This window comes from Hemiscyllium ocellatum, chromosome 11, assembly GCF_020745735.1.
Source record: "Hemiscyllium ocellatum isolate sHemOce1 chromosome 11, sHemOce1.pat.X.cur, whole genome shotgun sequence".
Taxonomy (NCBI): Eukaryota; Metazoa; Chordata; class Chondrichthyes; order Orectolobiformes; family Hemiscylliidae; genus Hemiscyllium; species Hemiscyllium ocellatum.
Window position 1 is genome coordinate 67,229,059 of NC_083411.1, and position 16,353 is coordinate 67,245,411.

Sequence of the window (16,353 nt, forward strand, 5' to 3'; positions counted from 1 at the left end):
GGTAGGTGAGGACAAGGGAGGACCCTATCTTTATTGCATTGAGAGGGGGATGGTTTCGGGTGATGGAATGGGGAATGGAGGTGACCTCTCGTGACCTTCGAATGTCAAAGAGCACCTGACAGCCAAAGCGGTATTTCTTGCAATGTGGCAACTGTTGTAATGTCAGAATGAAACACCAGGTGTCGTGCCTCCTCCTACCCATTCAGCCTTGACTCATGACAAAGCTGCCCTCTGCAACTTCAGTGGACGCTCTCAGGGATTTGGGTGGTTAGCACTGCTGCCTCAAAGCACCAGAAACCTAGGTTCAATTCCAGGCTTGGGTGATGGTCTATGTGCAGTTTGCACATTCTTCCTGTGTCTATATGGGTTTCCTCACAAAGGTGTGCAGGTTAGGTGAATTGGTCATGCTAAACTGCCCTGTAGTATCCAGGGATGTGCAGGATAGGTGGATTAGCCATGACAAATGCGGAGCTATGGGGATTGAGTGGGATGCTCTTCAGGGTGTTGGTGTAGACTCGATGGGCTGAATGGCCTCTATCTGTACTGTAAGGATTCTATTCTACTTTGCACCCACTCTACTGGAAGTAATCTGATGGAGAACATTACCTAACTGTTGTAACAGTCATCAGAGCTTCATCCCAATGAAGTCAATCAAATGAACATGTGTGAGTCTATCATGAGCAGCTGATCTAGCCTCCAGGTTTCTGGATTGGTGCTCAAAGTCAAATTTCACCCCACTCCTGAAATCTTAACGGGGCTTCCCAAAGGACAGTGAACCTCTGAGGGCAAATAATGCTTGTGTCCAAGATTACTCTTTGCTAATGGATTTACAAGTCTGGGGTCTGGTCCTAATTCAAATACCCATTGAATTGATGTTTGATAGTCATTTTAAAAGCTCTGCTTCATATCCTGAAATGCAGTTTATTTGCAAAATAATTACTGTCCGTTCTTGGTGCTTATCCTCACAACTAAGTGTTCTAGGATGTAGTGTCTTCCCCAGAGCCTAAATGCCCTCAGTTCTATGTTGGGATTAAAATTCAATGCATATTTGAAATGTGACCAAATGCAGTGTGTGGCGCAAATATAATTCTCTTCTATTTATAGTCAACTGAATCACACACGGTAACAGGGACAGGTCTTTAGCAAGGCCCCATATTCTCCCCACTGCTTTTCCTCTTTGCTATTGATTTTACCTTGAAGAAAGTGATGGTTTGTATAGACTTGTCACCCCATGGCAGCACTACAATTGATGGATCGGACTAATATAGATTTCATTGCTTTCCTGTATTGGGCATTTGTTCCAAAACGTGACCACGAGAATGGTTCATGCATCAATGCTATGCTGACTGCACAGCAACACGCATTCCCCACATCACGCACTCAGCCCCACTCCCCAACCATCATTAGCACCTGGCAACCGGACGTTGAGAATGCTGACGATCTCCCCACCCTAGGAATGAATATTTCCAGGGAGGCAATGTAGAGATTGAGGACCACAAACGAAAGGACAAAGATGCATTGGTCTTGCAGGGCCCTTGTGTAATCTGAGCATTCAACACCATCAACACGGGTATGAAGCTGCCACTCTGTATATCCACAATAGTATCAACTGTTACCTATGCCAGTGAGACACAAAAAAAAGGATGGCAAAGGTTGGACATTTTCATGAGCACTATCTAGAAAAGACTCTGAGTATCACATAGAGACAACATATAGAAAGAATATTATTCAGTTGGAGAGGGTTCAGAAAAGATTTACCAGGTCATTGCTGGGAATGGAGGGTTTGAGTTGTAAGAAGAGGCAGGATAAGCCGGGCTGACCTTATGGAGGTTTATAAAATTATGAGTGGCATAAATGGGTCACTGTCTTTTCCCTAGGATGAGAGACTTCAAGACTAGGGGATGCAGGTGAGAGGGGAAAGATATAACACAAACACAAAAGCAGTTTTTCTTGACACAGAGTGTGGAATGAACTTCCAGAGGAAGTGGTGGATGCAGTTACAGTTACAATCTTTAACACTTGGATAAGTTCATGAATAGGAAAGGTTTGGAGGAAATATGGGCCAAGCGCAGGCAGGTGGGACTAGTTTAGTTTGGGAACATATGTGGACTGAAGGTTTTGTGTCTGTGCGAATGTGTGAATCTATGACTCCATAACATCACTTGCAAAGACGTGCTGCAGAGAGCTGGTCAGAAGCACCTGTGGATCATTGTGACAGGGAGACCATATTTTGACTCTCACATGTATGCCCAACCAGAGTGACAGGAGAATGGACACGGTCAGATCGAAGAGGATGCTGAACCTGGGCAAAACGTGAATGGGTTGGTGGGTGCCTGAGTCAGTGAGCTGGGTAGGAAGCTGTAAAAGCTAGGGTGGTGAGATGGTTGAGGGTTTGGTTGGGTTGCAGGATCAGGGGGGTCATTGAGTGTTCAAGTGTTTGTCGATCCAGCTCAGAGCAGTCAGACGGCTGAGGGGGTCATCTTTTCAGGTTACGTTGGGGATAGTTGGGTGCTCAGGGATGTAGTCGATGATCCTCAGGGAATTGAGTGACTGACAGATAATCTCGTGACCAGCAGGTAATCAGTGATCAATGGATAGTCATTTGGTTGAGGGATAGTTGGGTCAAGTCAGGAGGTAGTTTAGCCATCAAGGAGGGTAAAGAGGTCAGGGGCTGTTGGGTGGTTATTTGTTCAGGTCGGGTCGGTCAGGTAATGTTGGCGGGGGAGTCGTGTAGTCAAGGTTAGTCGGATAGTTGAGGGGGTAATTGGGTCAGTTTGGGATTGTGTTGAGAGACCATTGAGGGATTAGCCAGGTCAAATTAGGCTGGTTAGTGGTGGTAATCCATTGGTAGGGGTGGAAGTTAGCAGTTAGACATGGTCAGGGGTGGATTTTTATGGATGGGGTGGTTCCGTTTTGGAGTTACACAGCTGTCAGACTGGGCATGAAACAGTTTGACATAACCAGGGTAGACATGCAGATCAATGCCAAATATCTAGCCCACATCTCTACTGAAGTAGCAGCACAGTGATACGGTGGTTAGCACAGCTGCCTCAAAGTGCCAGGGACCTGGGTTCAATTCCAGCCTTGAGTGACTGTCTGTGTGGAGTTTGAATGTTCTCCTCGTGTCTGCGTGGTTTCTCTCCAGGTGCTCCTGTTTCCTCCCACAGTCCAAAGATGTCCAGGTTGTCTGGATTGGCCGCGCTAAATTACCCATGTCCAGGGATGTGCAGGCTGGTTGGGTTAGCCATGGGTAAATGTGGGTTTATGGGAGGAATGTCTGGGTAGGATGCTCTTCAGAGGGTCAGTGCAGACTTGATGGGCCGAATGGCCACTTTCCACACTCTGGCAGTTCAATGATTCTGAGCTCAGGGTCAGAGTCATTAATGAAGGATCCCAGGGAATTGGAAGTTTGAAATTCCTGGAAATTCCCACATATGTTTGTGTCAGATTTTCTCAGAAAATCCAGAGATCGGAAGGTTTGGGTTCATATGCTCACCTTAAATTTACATTTACCGTTAACTTTTCTAAATTGGCCTACAGCCAATAAATTATGAAATATGTCAGTCATATCCAAAAAATTAAGAATGGCTCTATTGGAGATCTTTACGTGCTCATGAACAAAATTGTTGAACAGTGATGTTCTGAATCTAAAAACTTGAGGAATTTCAATTGTAACAAGGTTCCAATTAGATTCACTTTCATTAATAACAGCCTTCTGTTTATGCAGAGTCATAGAGTCATAGAGTCATAGAGATGTACAGCATGGAAACAGACCCTTTGGTCCAACACGTCCATGCCGACCAGATATCCCAACCCAATCTAGTCCCACCTGCCAGCACCTGACCCTCTAGTCCCATTTGCCTTGGTCCATATCCCTCTAAACTCTTCCTATTCATATATCCATCCACATACCTTTTAAATGATGTAATTGTACCAGCCTCCACCACTTCCTCTGGCAGCTCATTCCATACACGCACCACCCACTGCATGAAAAAGTTGTCCCTTAAGTCCCTTTTAGATCTTTCCCCTCTCACCTGAAACCTATGTCCTCTAGTTCACAGATTTGATCATTTTCTGCCTATCCCACAAATCAGAAGATCATATTTTGATTCGACATAGACTGAGGACACACTGTAGAACAAAAGCCAGGCAGATAATTATCAACCTGAACTCAGCTCAAACGGACCTTATTTAATCCTGCAGTATTGGGCAAAAGTTAAGATATTGCTTTAAGTGAAAATATCAGGCAGAGGAACAATGAAATATAACATTAGGAAGAGATCAGTGAAATACCAATCTTTCTGATTACCCTCATTGTCTTGTTATTTATTTAACAGTGACTAAACGTGGTAACAGCTTCACCCTAGTAACAAAAAAAATACTGCACCAGAACAAATGGTTATTAAAATGGTTGATAATCTTCATAATGAACAAAAGCTTAATACAAAAGCACTTTTTACAGACATAGAAGTAACTAGTAAAAATAAGTTTCAACATACTAGGAATTCAGGAGTAACCTTATACTGAGTAATATCTGAGAATTCCCAGTTACTTAAAACATGCATCATTCTATTTAAAAAATCTACAGTTTTAACCTTTAAAGACAATTATATCATTATCATAATGCTGTATTTCTAATATATGTAGATTTAATCAAGAGCTGCACACTTTCTGGTGCCTTAATATCAACGGAGATTGAAGATTAAAATGCAATGGCAATCAACAGCAAGGCAGTGGGGTTGGGAGGACAATGGTGACTCCATTTAATCCAACATCTCATGAATTCTTCGCATCAGTATCTTGCATGTCATTGTTCCTGTGGGAGAAGGAGCTGATGATCCTGGTCGATGAGTTTCTCCGGTTGTACAGTTTAATGGATCCACTCTGAGCCATATCAGTAAACTGGACCTGGAAGTGATCTTCCATGAAATAGTAAATAAAAGGGTTGATGCAGCTATTAGCAAAACCAAGGCAAATTACAATTGGCTTTGCAGTGTCGATCGCAGTGATGGCTCGACAATTGGTAATGAAATTCATCTTTGACAATGCGTCGAGGAAGGTTACTACATGAAATGGCAACCAGCAGATGAAAAAAGCCAACACTACTGCAAACACCATCCACAATGCTTTGTCTCGCTTATGTTTGTTCTTCTCTCGTACTTCCATTCTCCTCAAATGATAGGCAACAGAACCATAGCATGCGCTTATTACTGTGAAGGGAATGAAGAAGCCCAAAGTATTTTTCATCAAAGACATGGCCGCAGACCAGTGATTGGAGTTCTCGGGGGGGTAAACCATTGCGCACACCGTATTTCCCAAATTCTCCAAATAGTGGGCACGCAGGAAGTAAATGGCTGGAAAGGTTGCAACCAAAGCCAAAGTCCATACAAGGATTATGACACAGCGAGCTTGACATAGAGATTTCTCAGACTGGGATCCAAAAGGATGGCGTATTACCACATAACGATCAAAACTCAGGCATGTGATGAAATATATACTGGCGTACAAATTCAGGGACTCAAGCGAGCTGCATATTTTACACATCACTGACCCAAAATGCCAACTATACCCAGTAGCGTAATAGACCGCCCAAATGGGAAGGGTAGATAGAAACACCAGGTTGGCAATTGATAAATTGATTATGTAAATATTAGAAACAGTTTTCAAATGAGAACGATGACATAGAACGGCAATCACCACACTGTTTCCAATAAATCCCAAGATGAAGATGATACTGTAGACAGCAGGGATGGCATTGGAAATAAATTGGGATGGTACAACAACATTGCATGATTGCTCAGATGCGTTCTGTACAGAAGGTGTCATAAACTGTGAATAAGTTGTATCATTAGAAATGTCTGTGATATAGTCAGCAAGGAGGGTAAAACGCATTGTGTCCATCTTTGTTGAGGCAAGATCTTGGCTGGTAGTGTTTTTCATTGGCTGTTGTACCTATGAAACATTCAAAGCCACACTCTTAATACAAGGGGAGACGATTTTTAAAAAAGTCTCTGTTCTACTTTCATAAACATTTGTAACACTTCAGAATAATATCTGGATTTGCAATGCACTGGACAATGCATAAGTTATTATTCACTCAAGAAATCTCTTTGTGAAACTCACTTGATCAAATTAAGAATAGGATTTTAGCAAAAAGCTAAACACAGGTACAAATCTGTTATTCCAATTCATGTTCACATCCATATTTTCACTGAAATGTACGAGGCCAGGAACATGGTCATTCCCCTCAAGAACAAGTATACCGTTTTGGATACTTGTGGGGGGGATGACTTACCAGGGGCAAGCAACGAGGTTCAGGCCTCTGGCACGGAGCCTGGCCCCGTTGCTCAGAAGGGTAGGGTGGAGAAAGGTAGAGCAATAGTTCTTGGGGACTCGATAGTGAGGGGTACAGACAGACGGTTTTGTGGGGGCGACAGGGACTCACGTTTGGTATGTTGCCTCCCAGGTGCAAGGGTACGTGATGTCGCTGATCGTGTTTTCCGGGTCCTTAAGGGGGAGGGGGAGCAGCCCCAGATCGTGGTCCACGTTGGCACCAACGATATAGGTAGGAAGAAGGGTGAGGATGTCAGACAGGCTTTCAGGGAGCTAGGTTGGAAGCTCAGAGTTAGAACAAACAGAGTTGTAGTCTCTGGTTTGTTACCCGTGCCACATGATAGAGAGTCGAGGAATAGGGAGAGAGAGCAGTTAAATGCGTGGCTACAGGGATGGTGCAGGAGGGAGGGATTCCGGTTTCTGGACAACTGGGGTCCTTTCTGGGGAAGGTGGGACCTCTATAAAAAGGATGGGCTACACCTGAACCTGAGGGGCACCAGTGTCCTTGGGGGGAGGTTTGCTAGTGCTCTTTGGGAGGGTTTAAACTAACTCCGCGGGGGCATGGGAACCAGGACTGTAGCTTTAGGGTACAGGACCTTGAGTGTAGGGAGGTTAGGAATAATGCAGCGATCTCTAAGGAGGGTGCCTGTAACCAGAAAGGTGGATTGAAGTGTGTATACTTCAATGCCAGAAGTATAAGGAATAAGGTAGGTGAACTTGCAGCGTGGGTTGGTACCTGGGACTTCGATGTTGTGGCCATTACAGAGACGTGGGTAGAACTGGGACAAGAATGGCTGTTGCACGTTCCAGGGTTCAAATGTTTTAGTAGGATCAGACATGGGGGTAAAAAAGGGGGAGGCGTGGCATTACTTGTCAAAGACAGTATCACAGCAGTGGAATGGACGATGGAAGAGGACTTGCCATCTGAGGTAGTTTGGGCTGAGGTTAGAAATAGGAAAGGTGAGGTCACCCTGTTAGGTGTTTTCTACAGGCCTCCTAATAGTCCTAGAGAAGTAGAGGATAATATTGCGAGGATGATTCAGGAAAAGAGTGAAGGTAGCAGGGTGGTTGTTATGGGGGACTTTAACTTCCCAGATATTGACTGGGAGAGCTATAGCTCGAGTTCATTAGATGGGTCGGTGTTTGTACAATGTGTGCAGGAGGGTTTCCTGACACAATATGTCGACAGGCCAACAAGAGGGGAGGCTATATTGGATTTGGTTCTAGGTAATGAACCAGGCCAGGTGTTAGACTTGGAGGTAGGTGAGCACTTCGGGGACAGTGACCACAACTCGGTGACTTTTACTCTAGTGATGGAGAGGGATAATCGTGCGCCGCAGGGCAAGAGCTATAGCTGGGGGCAGGGAAATTATGATGCAGTGAGGCATGACTTAGGATGTGTGGATTGGAAAAACAGGCTTCAAGAGAAGAACACTAATGAGATGTGGGGATTGTTCAAGGAGCAGCTACTGCGTGTCCTCGATAGGTATGTACCAGTCAGGCATGGTGTAAAGGGCCTTGTGAGGCAGCCGTGGTTTAGTAAGGAATTGGAGTCCCTTGTGAAAGGGAAGAAGGCGGCATATGTAAAGATGAGGCGTGAAGGTTCAGTAGGGGCGATTGAGAGTTATAAGGTAGCCAGGAAGGAGCTAAAGAGGGAGCTAAGAAAAGCGAGAAGGGGACATGAAAAGTCTTTAGCTGGTAGGATTAGGGAAAACCCAAAGGCTTTCTATAGGTATGTCAAGAATAAAAGGATGACTAGGGTAGGTATCGGTCCAGTCAAGGATAGTAGTGGGAAGTTGTGTGTGGAGGCGGAGGAGATTGGAGAGACATTAAATCAGTACTTTTCATCAGTATTCACTCAGGAACAGGACACTGTTGCTGATGTGAATATGGAATCACAAATAATTAGAATGGATGCCCTGGAAATATGCAGGGAAGAGGTTTTGGGAATATTGGAAAGGATGAATATAGATAAGTCTCCTGGGCCTGATGGCATTTACCCCAGGATCCTATGGGAAGCTAGGGAGGAGATAGCAGAGCCATTGGCCTGGATTTTTATGTCGTCATTGTCAACGGGAATAGTACCAGAGGACTGGAGGATAGCGAATGTGGTCCCATTGTTCAAGAAAGGGAGTAGGGATAGCCCTAGTAACTATAGGCCAGTGAGTCTGACTTCAGTGGTGGGCAAAGTCTTAGAGAGAATGGTAAGGGATAAGATTTATGAACATCTGGGTAGGAATAACGTGATCAGGGATAGCCAGCATGGTTTTGTGAAGGGCAGGTCGTGCCTCACAAACCTTATTGAGTTCTTTGAGAAGGTGACTATGGAAGTGGATGAGGGTAAAGCAGTAGATGTTGTGTATATGGATTTTAGTAAGGCGTTCGATAAGGTTCCCCATGGTAGGCTAATGCTAAAACTTCGGAGGTATGGCATTGAGGATACATTAGAGGTTTGGATTAGGAATTGGCTGGCTGGAAGGAGACAGAGGGTAGTAGTTGATGGATTATGTTCATCTTGGAGCGCAGTTACTAGCGGTGTACCACAAGGATCTGTTTTGGGACCATTGCTTTTTGTTATCTTTATAAATGATCTAGAGGAAGGACTTGAAAGCTGGGTAAGCAAGTTTGCGGATGACACGAAAGTCGGTGGAGTTGTGGATAGTGAGGAAGGAAGTGGTAGGTTACAGCGGGATATAGATAAGTTGCAGAGCTGGGCGGAAATGTGGCAAATGGAATTCAATGTAGCTAAGTGCGAAGTCGTTCACTTTGGTAGGAATAACAAGATGATGGATTACTGGGCTAATGGTAGGCTACTTGGTAGTGTGGATGAGCAGAGGGATCTTGGTGTCTATGTACACAGATCTCTGAAAGTTGCCACCCAGGTAAATAGTGCTGTGAGGAAGGCATATGGTGTACTGGGCTTTATTGGCAGAGGAATTGAGTTCCGGAGTCCTGAGGTCATGTTGCAGTTGTATAAGACTCTGGTGAGGCCTCATCTGGAGTATTGTGTGCAGTTTTGGTCGCCATACTATAGGAAGGATGTGGAAGCTTTAGAACGAGTGCAGAGGAGGTTTACCAGGATGTTGCCTGGAATGGTAGGAAAATCTTATGAGGAAAGGCTGTGGCACTTGGGGCTGTTCTCATTGGAGAAGAGAAGGTTTAGGGGAGATCTGATAGAAGTGTATAAGATGATTAGGGGTTTAGATAGGGTAGATACTAAGAACCTTTTACCGCTAATGGAGTCAGGTGTTACTAGGGGACATAGCTTTAAATTAAGGGGTGGTAGGTATAGGACAGATGTTAGGGGTAATTCTTCACACAGCGGGTTGTGAGTTCATGGAATGCCCTGCCCGTATCAGTGGTGAACTCTCCTTCTTTATGTTCATTTAAGCGGGCATTGGATAGGCATTTGGAAGTTATTGGGCTAGTATAGGTTAGGTAGGACTCGGTCGGCGCAACATCGAGGGCCGAAGGGCCTGTACTGCGCTGTATCCTTCTATGTTCTATGTTCTATGCTTGAGCAGCTACAAGCAGTAGGAGTGATACAAGCCAATGGATAGACAGATAATAGAAGTTTTGTTTCTTTCGTAATATTTGTTTTGGAGATTCCTATATATTTTATTAAGTCGAGTAGGAAGTCATTTTTTGGTATTATTAGTTTATCAGGAACAAACACTATAACGTTTTGGAGCTTTTGTACCAAATTTTACAGTAACAGGAATCTAACCTGTACCGCTGATCAGTGGGCTGAACTGTGGTCTAAACAATTCCGTGTGCCTGGCCTTAGCCCATGTCCTTTCATACCTTTGCTTCACAAGAATTTATCAATCTCAGATTTAAAATTATCAAGGGATCTAGCATCTGTGGAAGAGACCCCCCAACAAATATCACCCTTTGCGTGTAGAAGTTTTTCCTAACATCTCTCCTGACAGTCTAGCCCTAATGTTTAATTTTTAGACCCCCTAGCTCTAGAATCCCCAACTAATGGAAATAATTTATCCCCATCTACCCTTTTGTTTTCCTATTAATATATTGAAGATTTTGATCAGATCACTCCTTAACCTTCTCAATTCTAGAAAAAACAGGCCTTATTTAAATAATCACTCCTCATAACTTAATCCTTTAAGTCTCGGTATCATTCTTGTAAACCTATGTTATAGTCCCTCCAAGGCAAATATATCCTTCCTAAAGATATAATGCCCAGATCTGCTCACAGTACTCCATGCAAGATCTAACCAGGGTTTTGTATATCTGTCAATGCAGTGGGTAATCCTAGTTGCATAGAGCACTGAGATCTGAAATGGAGGAGCTGTATCCCTGGACAGATCATATTTAATATCATGAGAGGAACCACACCATTTAATCTGAAAAATACAACTCACTTTATTCATATCATTGCTAACTTTCTTCAATTATCCCTGGCTCTCCTAAATTTTTGTTAATTTTATTCTTAATTGCAAAAAGAGTTTTCCCTGAATGAAAGTTAAAGTCACCATAACCTGAGAGTTAAAAATCACACAACACCTGATGAAAGAGCGTCGCTCCGAAAGCTAGTATGCTCCCAATTAAACCTGTTGGATTATAACCTGGTGTTGTGTGATTTTTAACTTTGTACACCCCTGTCCAACACCAGCATCTCCAAATCATAACCTGAGAGGATTGCTCTGTCGTTAGAGAGTGAGTTTTTACATGAGGATCACCATGATGGTCACCATGAGGGTCACCATGCCTCAGAGAAGGTTGACAAGGAAGGAGCTTCATGGTAACCTGAGCCAGTGAAGGAAGTGAACCTGCACTGTCGGCATCACCCTGCATGACCAACCAAATGTCCAGCCAACTGTTGACTAATGGACTGATTGGTCAGTTGATTCTTCACATCTGTTCTTAACAGAGGACTCACATTCTCACACCTTTACCATGTATGTACTTCTAAGGGGGTTTTAAGTTGTAGTCTGAAGCTCAACCTCCTCCATGACTCAACATCACTATCAATGCTGCAGCCAACATGGTTTATCAACATTTGATTTCTGCTAATATTACCAAATCCAATTTATTTGCATCAGTTAGTCCTGGAAACATATGCTCCCATTCCAGCCGTACTTTGTAAAAATCCATCTAAATTGTTTATTAAAGATCTCCACCTCACCAAACCTCCCTATTTAGACTCCGTCCATCATCCCTGCATGGTCATGTACTTTTATTTTTATTTTATATTGATAAATGCCTTTGGTATTTCCTTCTTTATTATCTGCTGCACTTTGTTCAAAGTCTCTTCTGGCACATTGAATTTCTGATTCTCCTCTTCATGGCATTTTTTAACATTTCTCAGCATTGGGAGTTCCCACACTGCTTGTCTTCAAATCCGGACCCCAGGAACGTTGTACGACATTGACATCACATTTACAACAAAATTCCAAATTGCACAGACTGTCATCATCATAACTCAGCTACACTTTTCACAGGATAAGGAAAGGATGCATTAAACAAAAATCCTGCCAATTCCAAATATATAATCTCAGAATATCCTGATATCCCATGTATCAGAAACTTTGTTTATCACAATCTAACATATTTAAATAGCAAATGAACAGACTCATGAATTGACAATCGCTAGCATCAGTTAAAATATTCAATCCCATTGAACAGAAGGAGAATTAGAGTCAGCACAACTCAGTATCTGATTCCATTAAAGACACAAGTCAGATTCATGCAAAATGCTCTCACCACTATTTCTCTCTGTAAATGCCATCTAGTTTGATGAGTGATTTTCTGCTTTTCTGATGTGGTGAATGTTGATGAATGTTATGTACGTATCTTCAGATTTCCTGTCAAAGTACTGTGCCTCATCAAGGTATTCCTTTCAGAAATGGGTATTAATAAATGAATGGCTGATCTAAAATATGCAGTTACAAATATTTATTTTCCTCAATCTATTTGTCTCAAATTTCATGCCTGAAATATTTATCTTAAATTCTTGAGTAAGATTGCATCCAAAATCAAGAACAGCTTCAAAAAGTATAAGCATCAGTTTAACTTACCAGCAACTGGGAGCCTGGAGAAGAATCGAAGTTTTAGCCTGGCTTTGGTTGCTAAGTCTTTTAATGTCATCCTTTATATTCTCACGACAGAAATCACATGGTGTCCAGATGGAATTGTGCGAAACATGGGACAGGAACTTTGGCAGCACTTATTCTGACAGGAAAAATAACTTGAGTCATGTCATGTTTCTCCTGGGGCCTTCCCTTGTGGCAAGGGAAGAATTTAGAATTTCCAAAAAAAAATTGGTTGTACTGATTAAAAAACTGTCTATCTTAGCCTTGTATAGACTTAATGTCCCAGCCTTGATGCCCTCTGCAGTAATGCAATCCAACAGCTGCAGTAGTCTCTACAAATCTGTTTTAAATGGCAACCCCTTATTCTGAGATTATGCCCTCTGATCCTACACTCACCAACAAGGGGAAACAACATGCTAAGTCTCCTAAGAATCTTATATATTTCAATAAGGTCTCTGCTCATTCTTCTAAACTCCAGTGAGTACAGATCCACCTGCTACTCAACCAATTCTCATAAGACAGTCCCTCCATAGCCAGGATCAACTTCCTTTTTTTCATACTCCATTCCACTTGAAGTAAAGGCCGATATTCCATTTGCTTTCCCTATACCTGCTGAACATGGATGCTAGATTTTTGTGATTTATGCAAGAGAATGCCCAAGTCCCTCTGCTTCATGTCTTCCTGCAACCTTTCCTAAATTAAATAAACTTCAGCTTGAATATAATATCATACTTTACATTATATTCATCCTGCTAAAATGCATAAATTCACATTTTCCCACATTATATTCCACCTCTCAAGTTTTGTCCACTTACTTAACACCACTACATCCCTTTGCAAACCATCACCCACAATAACCTGCCATCCCACCTATTTTTGTGTTATCTGCAAACTTAGCTACAGTATATTCACTTTCCTCATCCAAGTCCTGAATGTGTCTTGTAAATACTTGTGGCACAAGCACTGATCTCTATGGCACTAATTACAGGTTGCCATCTTGAAAATGAACCAGTATGACAACTGTCTCATAGTTATTAGTCAATCCTTTATCTATGCTCAAAACATCAACTCTCCTGCTCATCGGATGCTGCCTGGCCGGCTGTGCTTTTCCAGTGCCACATTTTTTGACTCTGATCTCCAGCATCTGCAGTCCTCACTTTCTCCTAATCCTCTATCCACGTTAGTTCTGACATTGGATGGATCAATTGGATTCTGTACAGATTATAGAAAGATGAATGCAGTCACAAAGTCGATTTTGTACCCAATTCCATGGTCAGAGCCCTGAATTGATAGGATCAGCAGTACTTCATTCCTTTCTAAGATTAATCTATTGAAGAGGTACTGGCAAATGCCATCAACATCAATGGTTTCAGAGGTACCTGCTTTTGTTACACCAAATGGTTATATCAACGTCAAATGATGCTATTTAGATTAAAGAGCACCCCAGCTACATTCCAGAGGCTTATGATTTAAGCCTTTTAAATGTAAGGGGTTCTAGATTTAACTAGCTGTGCCATACGTAAGCAGCTCATAATTGTTTATCAGTAACTAAAATCTATTTACTTGTAATAAATAATAATCCTTGCTAAGTACAGAAACTTAGTCCATGCTTTCTGTCAACCTGAGTCTATCAGACTGGAAAATTGGGGAATTTTACGTACTTTTATAAAATCTTGAGTTTTGCGATGACTCCAGGTGTAATGGGGTTTAATTTTCAGTGTGCTACAGCAAGGTGTGGCACAATATTCTTTCAATCTTTTGGCTCAGGCATGGTACCAGTTGATTGGAGAATTGCAAATTGCAAATTGTTCAAAGAAGGTTATAATGCAGGGGTGGGAAAGCTTCTAAAAACAAATTTTCAGGATAGAATTGGTGGTCACCTGGTAAAATGCAGGATAATTAGTGTGAAGATAGTATGTTTATATTTTTTTTCTATCTTTGTGGACTGAAATGGAAAAGGACTGTTTTAAAAGCCAAGGATTATGGGAAGGATTGCTGTACTTAAGTTATCTGATACTCATTGTAAATGTTGTTAACCCTGTTTGTTCTAGCAGGGGGGAGGTTAAAGTTGTAGATGTGCTGGAACCAGGAGGTGTGTACACAAGATTCAGCAGGCAACAGGTAGCTGATTGGTTTGTGGAGTAGTGACCAGTCAATGACAAAGGCCTTCTGCTTGCCAACAGCTTTCTGATTGGTTCCGAGGCTGCTGAACAACTTGTGAATGTAAATACTGGGGCACAGAACATCGGACCTCCCGAAACAAAGGTGTTGCCCTGTTTCTACAGTAAACTAAAACCTCAAACCTGAAGAAAGCCAGTTTATATCTCCTCAGCAATTGCTGCAAGCTGCGTTTTTTAACCAAGTCCGACACATCATACGTTTGAATCAGTTGCTCTGTGCATCCTCAAGAAAGAAGATCCAAGAGCCTCAAGTCCTGACCAGCCAAAAGGATCTCAACTCAATGAATGCTATGGTAAGGAGCATTAAACTGCATTCCTAGGCTTTCCCCCTACCCATCACACCCCATTTTTTTGTGTCTGTCTGTCTATATGTGTGTATGGACAGGTAGAGAAAGCTATTAACACAGTAACCTGGGCTTTATTAATAGAATCAAAGAGCAAAAGAGGAAGGAAGCTATGCTAAGACCCTCAATGGACCTTAGCTGGAACCTGGTGTACAGTTCTGGTTGCCACAGGATGGCAAGGAAAGATGTGAACGCTTTGGAGAAAGTGGACAAGATGGCTACAAGAATGATTCCAGAGATGAAAATCTTCAGTAATGAGGATAGATTAGTTAGGACTGTTGAGAAGACTAAGAAGAGATTTAACGGAGGTTTTCAAGATCAAGAGAAAAGATGGACATGTGGAGAAACTGTACCGTCTCCTAAAAGGTTAAAGAACAAGAGGTCATAGATACAAAACAATCTGCAAAAGAAGTAAATGGGATGTAAATAAAATGTTTTTCAAAGCATTGTTAGGATCTGGGTGTTTGGTGGAGGCAAGTTCAATTGAGGCATTCAAGAGAACAATAGATAACATTTAAGAAGCAACAAAATTCAGGGTTATAGGGAAGAGGCAGGATCTAAGTTACAATGTTCCTTTGGAGAGCTGGTGCAGACAAACAGATTCCTTCTGCATTGTAATAATTCTGTGATGAGAATAAACCCTATCAATTGGTCCACGGAAGGCCTAAATAATGCTCCACCACCATTTTCAGTAACCTTACAATACAATCCTGATTTGAATATATCTCCTCACTCCTTCATCATAAATAACAATAACAACATCTAGTTAACTATTATCTTTAACATAATAAAAAAAAGTCAATTAAATGGAGGTGTAAAACAAAGCTTGACACTAAACTACAGAAGGTAATGTTAGAGCACATGTCTACGTGCTTGGTAAAAGAGGTCAGTTTCAGATTATATCTTAAAGGAAGACGTAGTGAGGCTGACAGGTTTTAGAGAATGAGTTCCAGGGCTTAGGGTCACAAAGGGTTAAATTTGGGATTTTGCAGGATTTCAGAATTAGAACATAGAATAGTGCAGCACAGTACAGGGCCTTCAGCCCTCAATGTTGTGCCGGCCTTTTATCCTACACCAAGATCACACTAACCTACATATCCATCATTGTACTATCTTCCCTGTGCCTACGTAAGAGTCCCTTAATTGTCCCTAATGTATCGGACTCTACTATCACCGCTAGCAGTGCATTCCACGCACCCACCACACTCTGTGTAGAGAACCTACCTCTGACATCTCCCCTAAACCTTCTTCTAATTACGTTAAAATTATGCCACCTCATCATAGACATTTCCACCATGGAAAAGGTCTCTGGCTATCCATTGTATCTGTGCATCTCATCATCTTGTACACCTCTACTAAATCACCTCTCATCCTTCTTTACTCCAATGAGAAAAACCCTCGCTCCCTCAACCTTTTTTCATAAGGCATACCCTCCACTCCAGG

General features: G+C 42.3%; 1 protein-coding gene across 2 annotated transcripts; it reads right to left on the reverse strand.

Moving 5' to 3' along the window:
- Window positions 1–4,607: 4,607 nt before the first annotated feature.
- Window positions 4,608–12,414, reverse strand: LOC132820196 (type-2 angiotensin II receptor-like). 2 transcript variants are annotated; one of them, XM_060832164.1, is made up of 2 exons: window positions 12,372–12,414; window positions 4,608–5,952 (listed from the first exon to the last, which is right to left on the reverse strand). In XM_060832164.1, exon 2 carries the CDS (start codon window positions 5,938–5,940, stop codon window positions 4,777–4,779), a length of 1,164 nt encoding a protein of 387 aa, XP_060688147.1. In that variant the 5' UTR covers window positions 5,941–5,952; window positions 12,372–12,414; the 3' UTR covers window positions 4,608–4,776. The 2 variants fall into 2 exon arrangements, with proteins under 2 accessions (XP_060688147.1, XP_060688148.1); XM_060832165.1 differs by lacking the exon at window positions 12,372–12,414 and adding an exon at window positions 12,058–12,129.
- Between the last annotated feature and the right edge of the window lie 3,939 nt (window positions 12,415–16,353).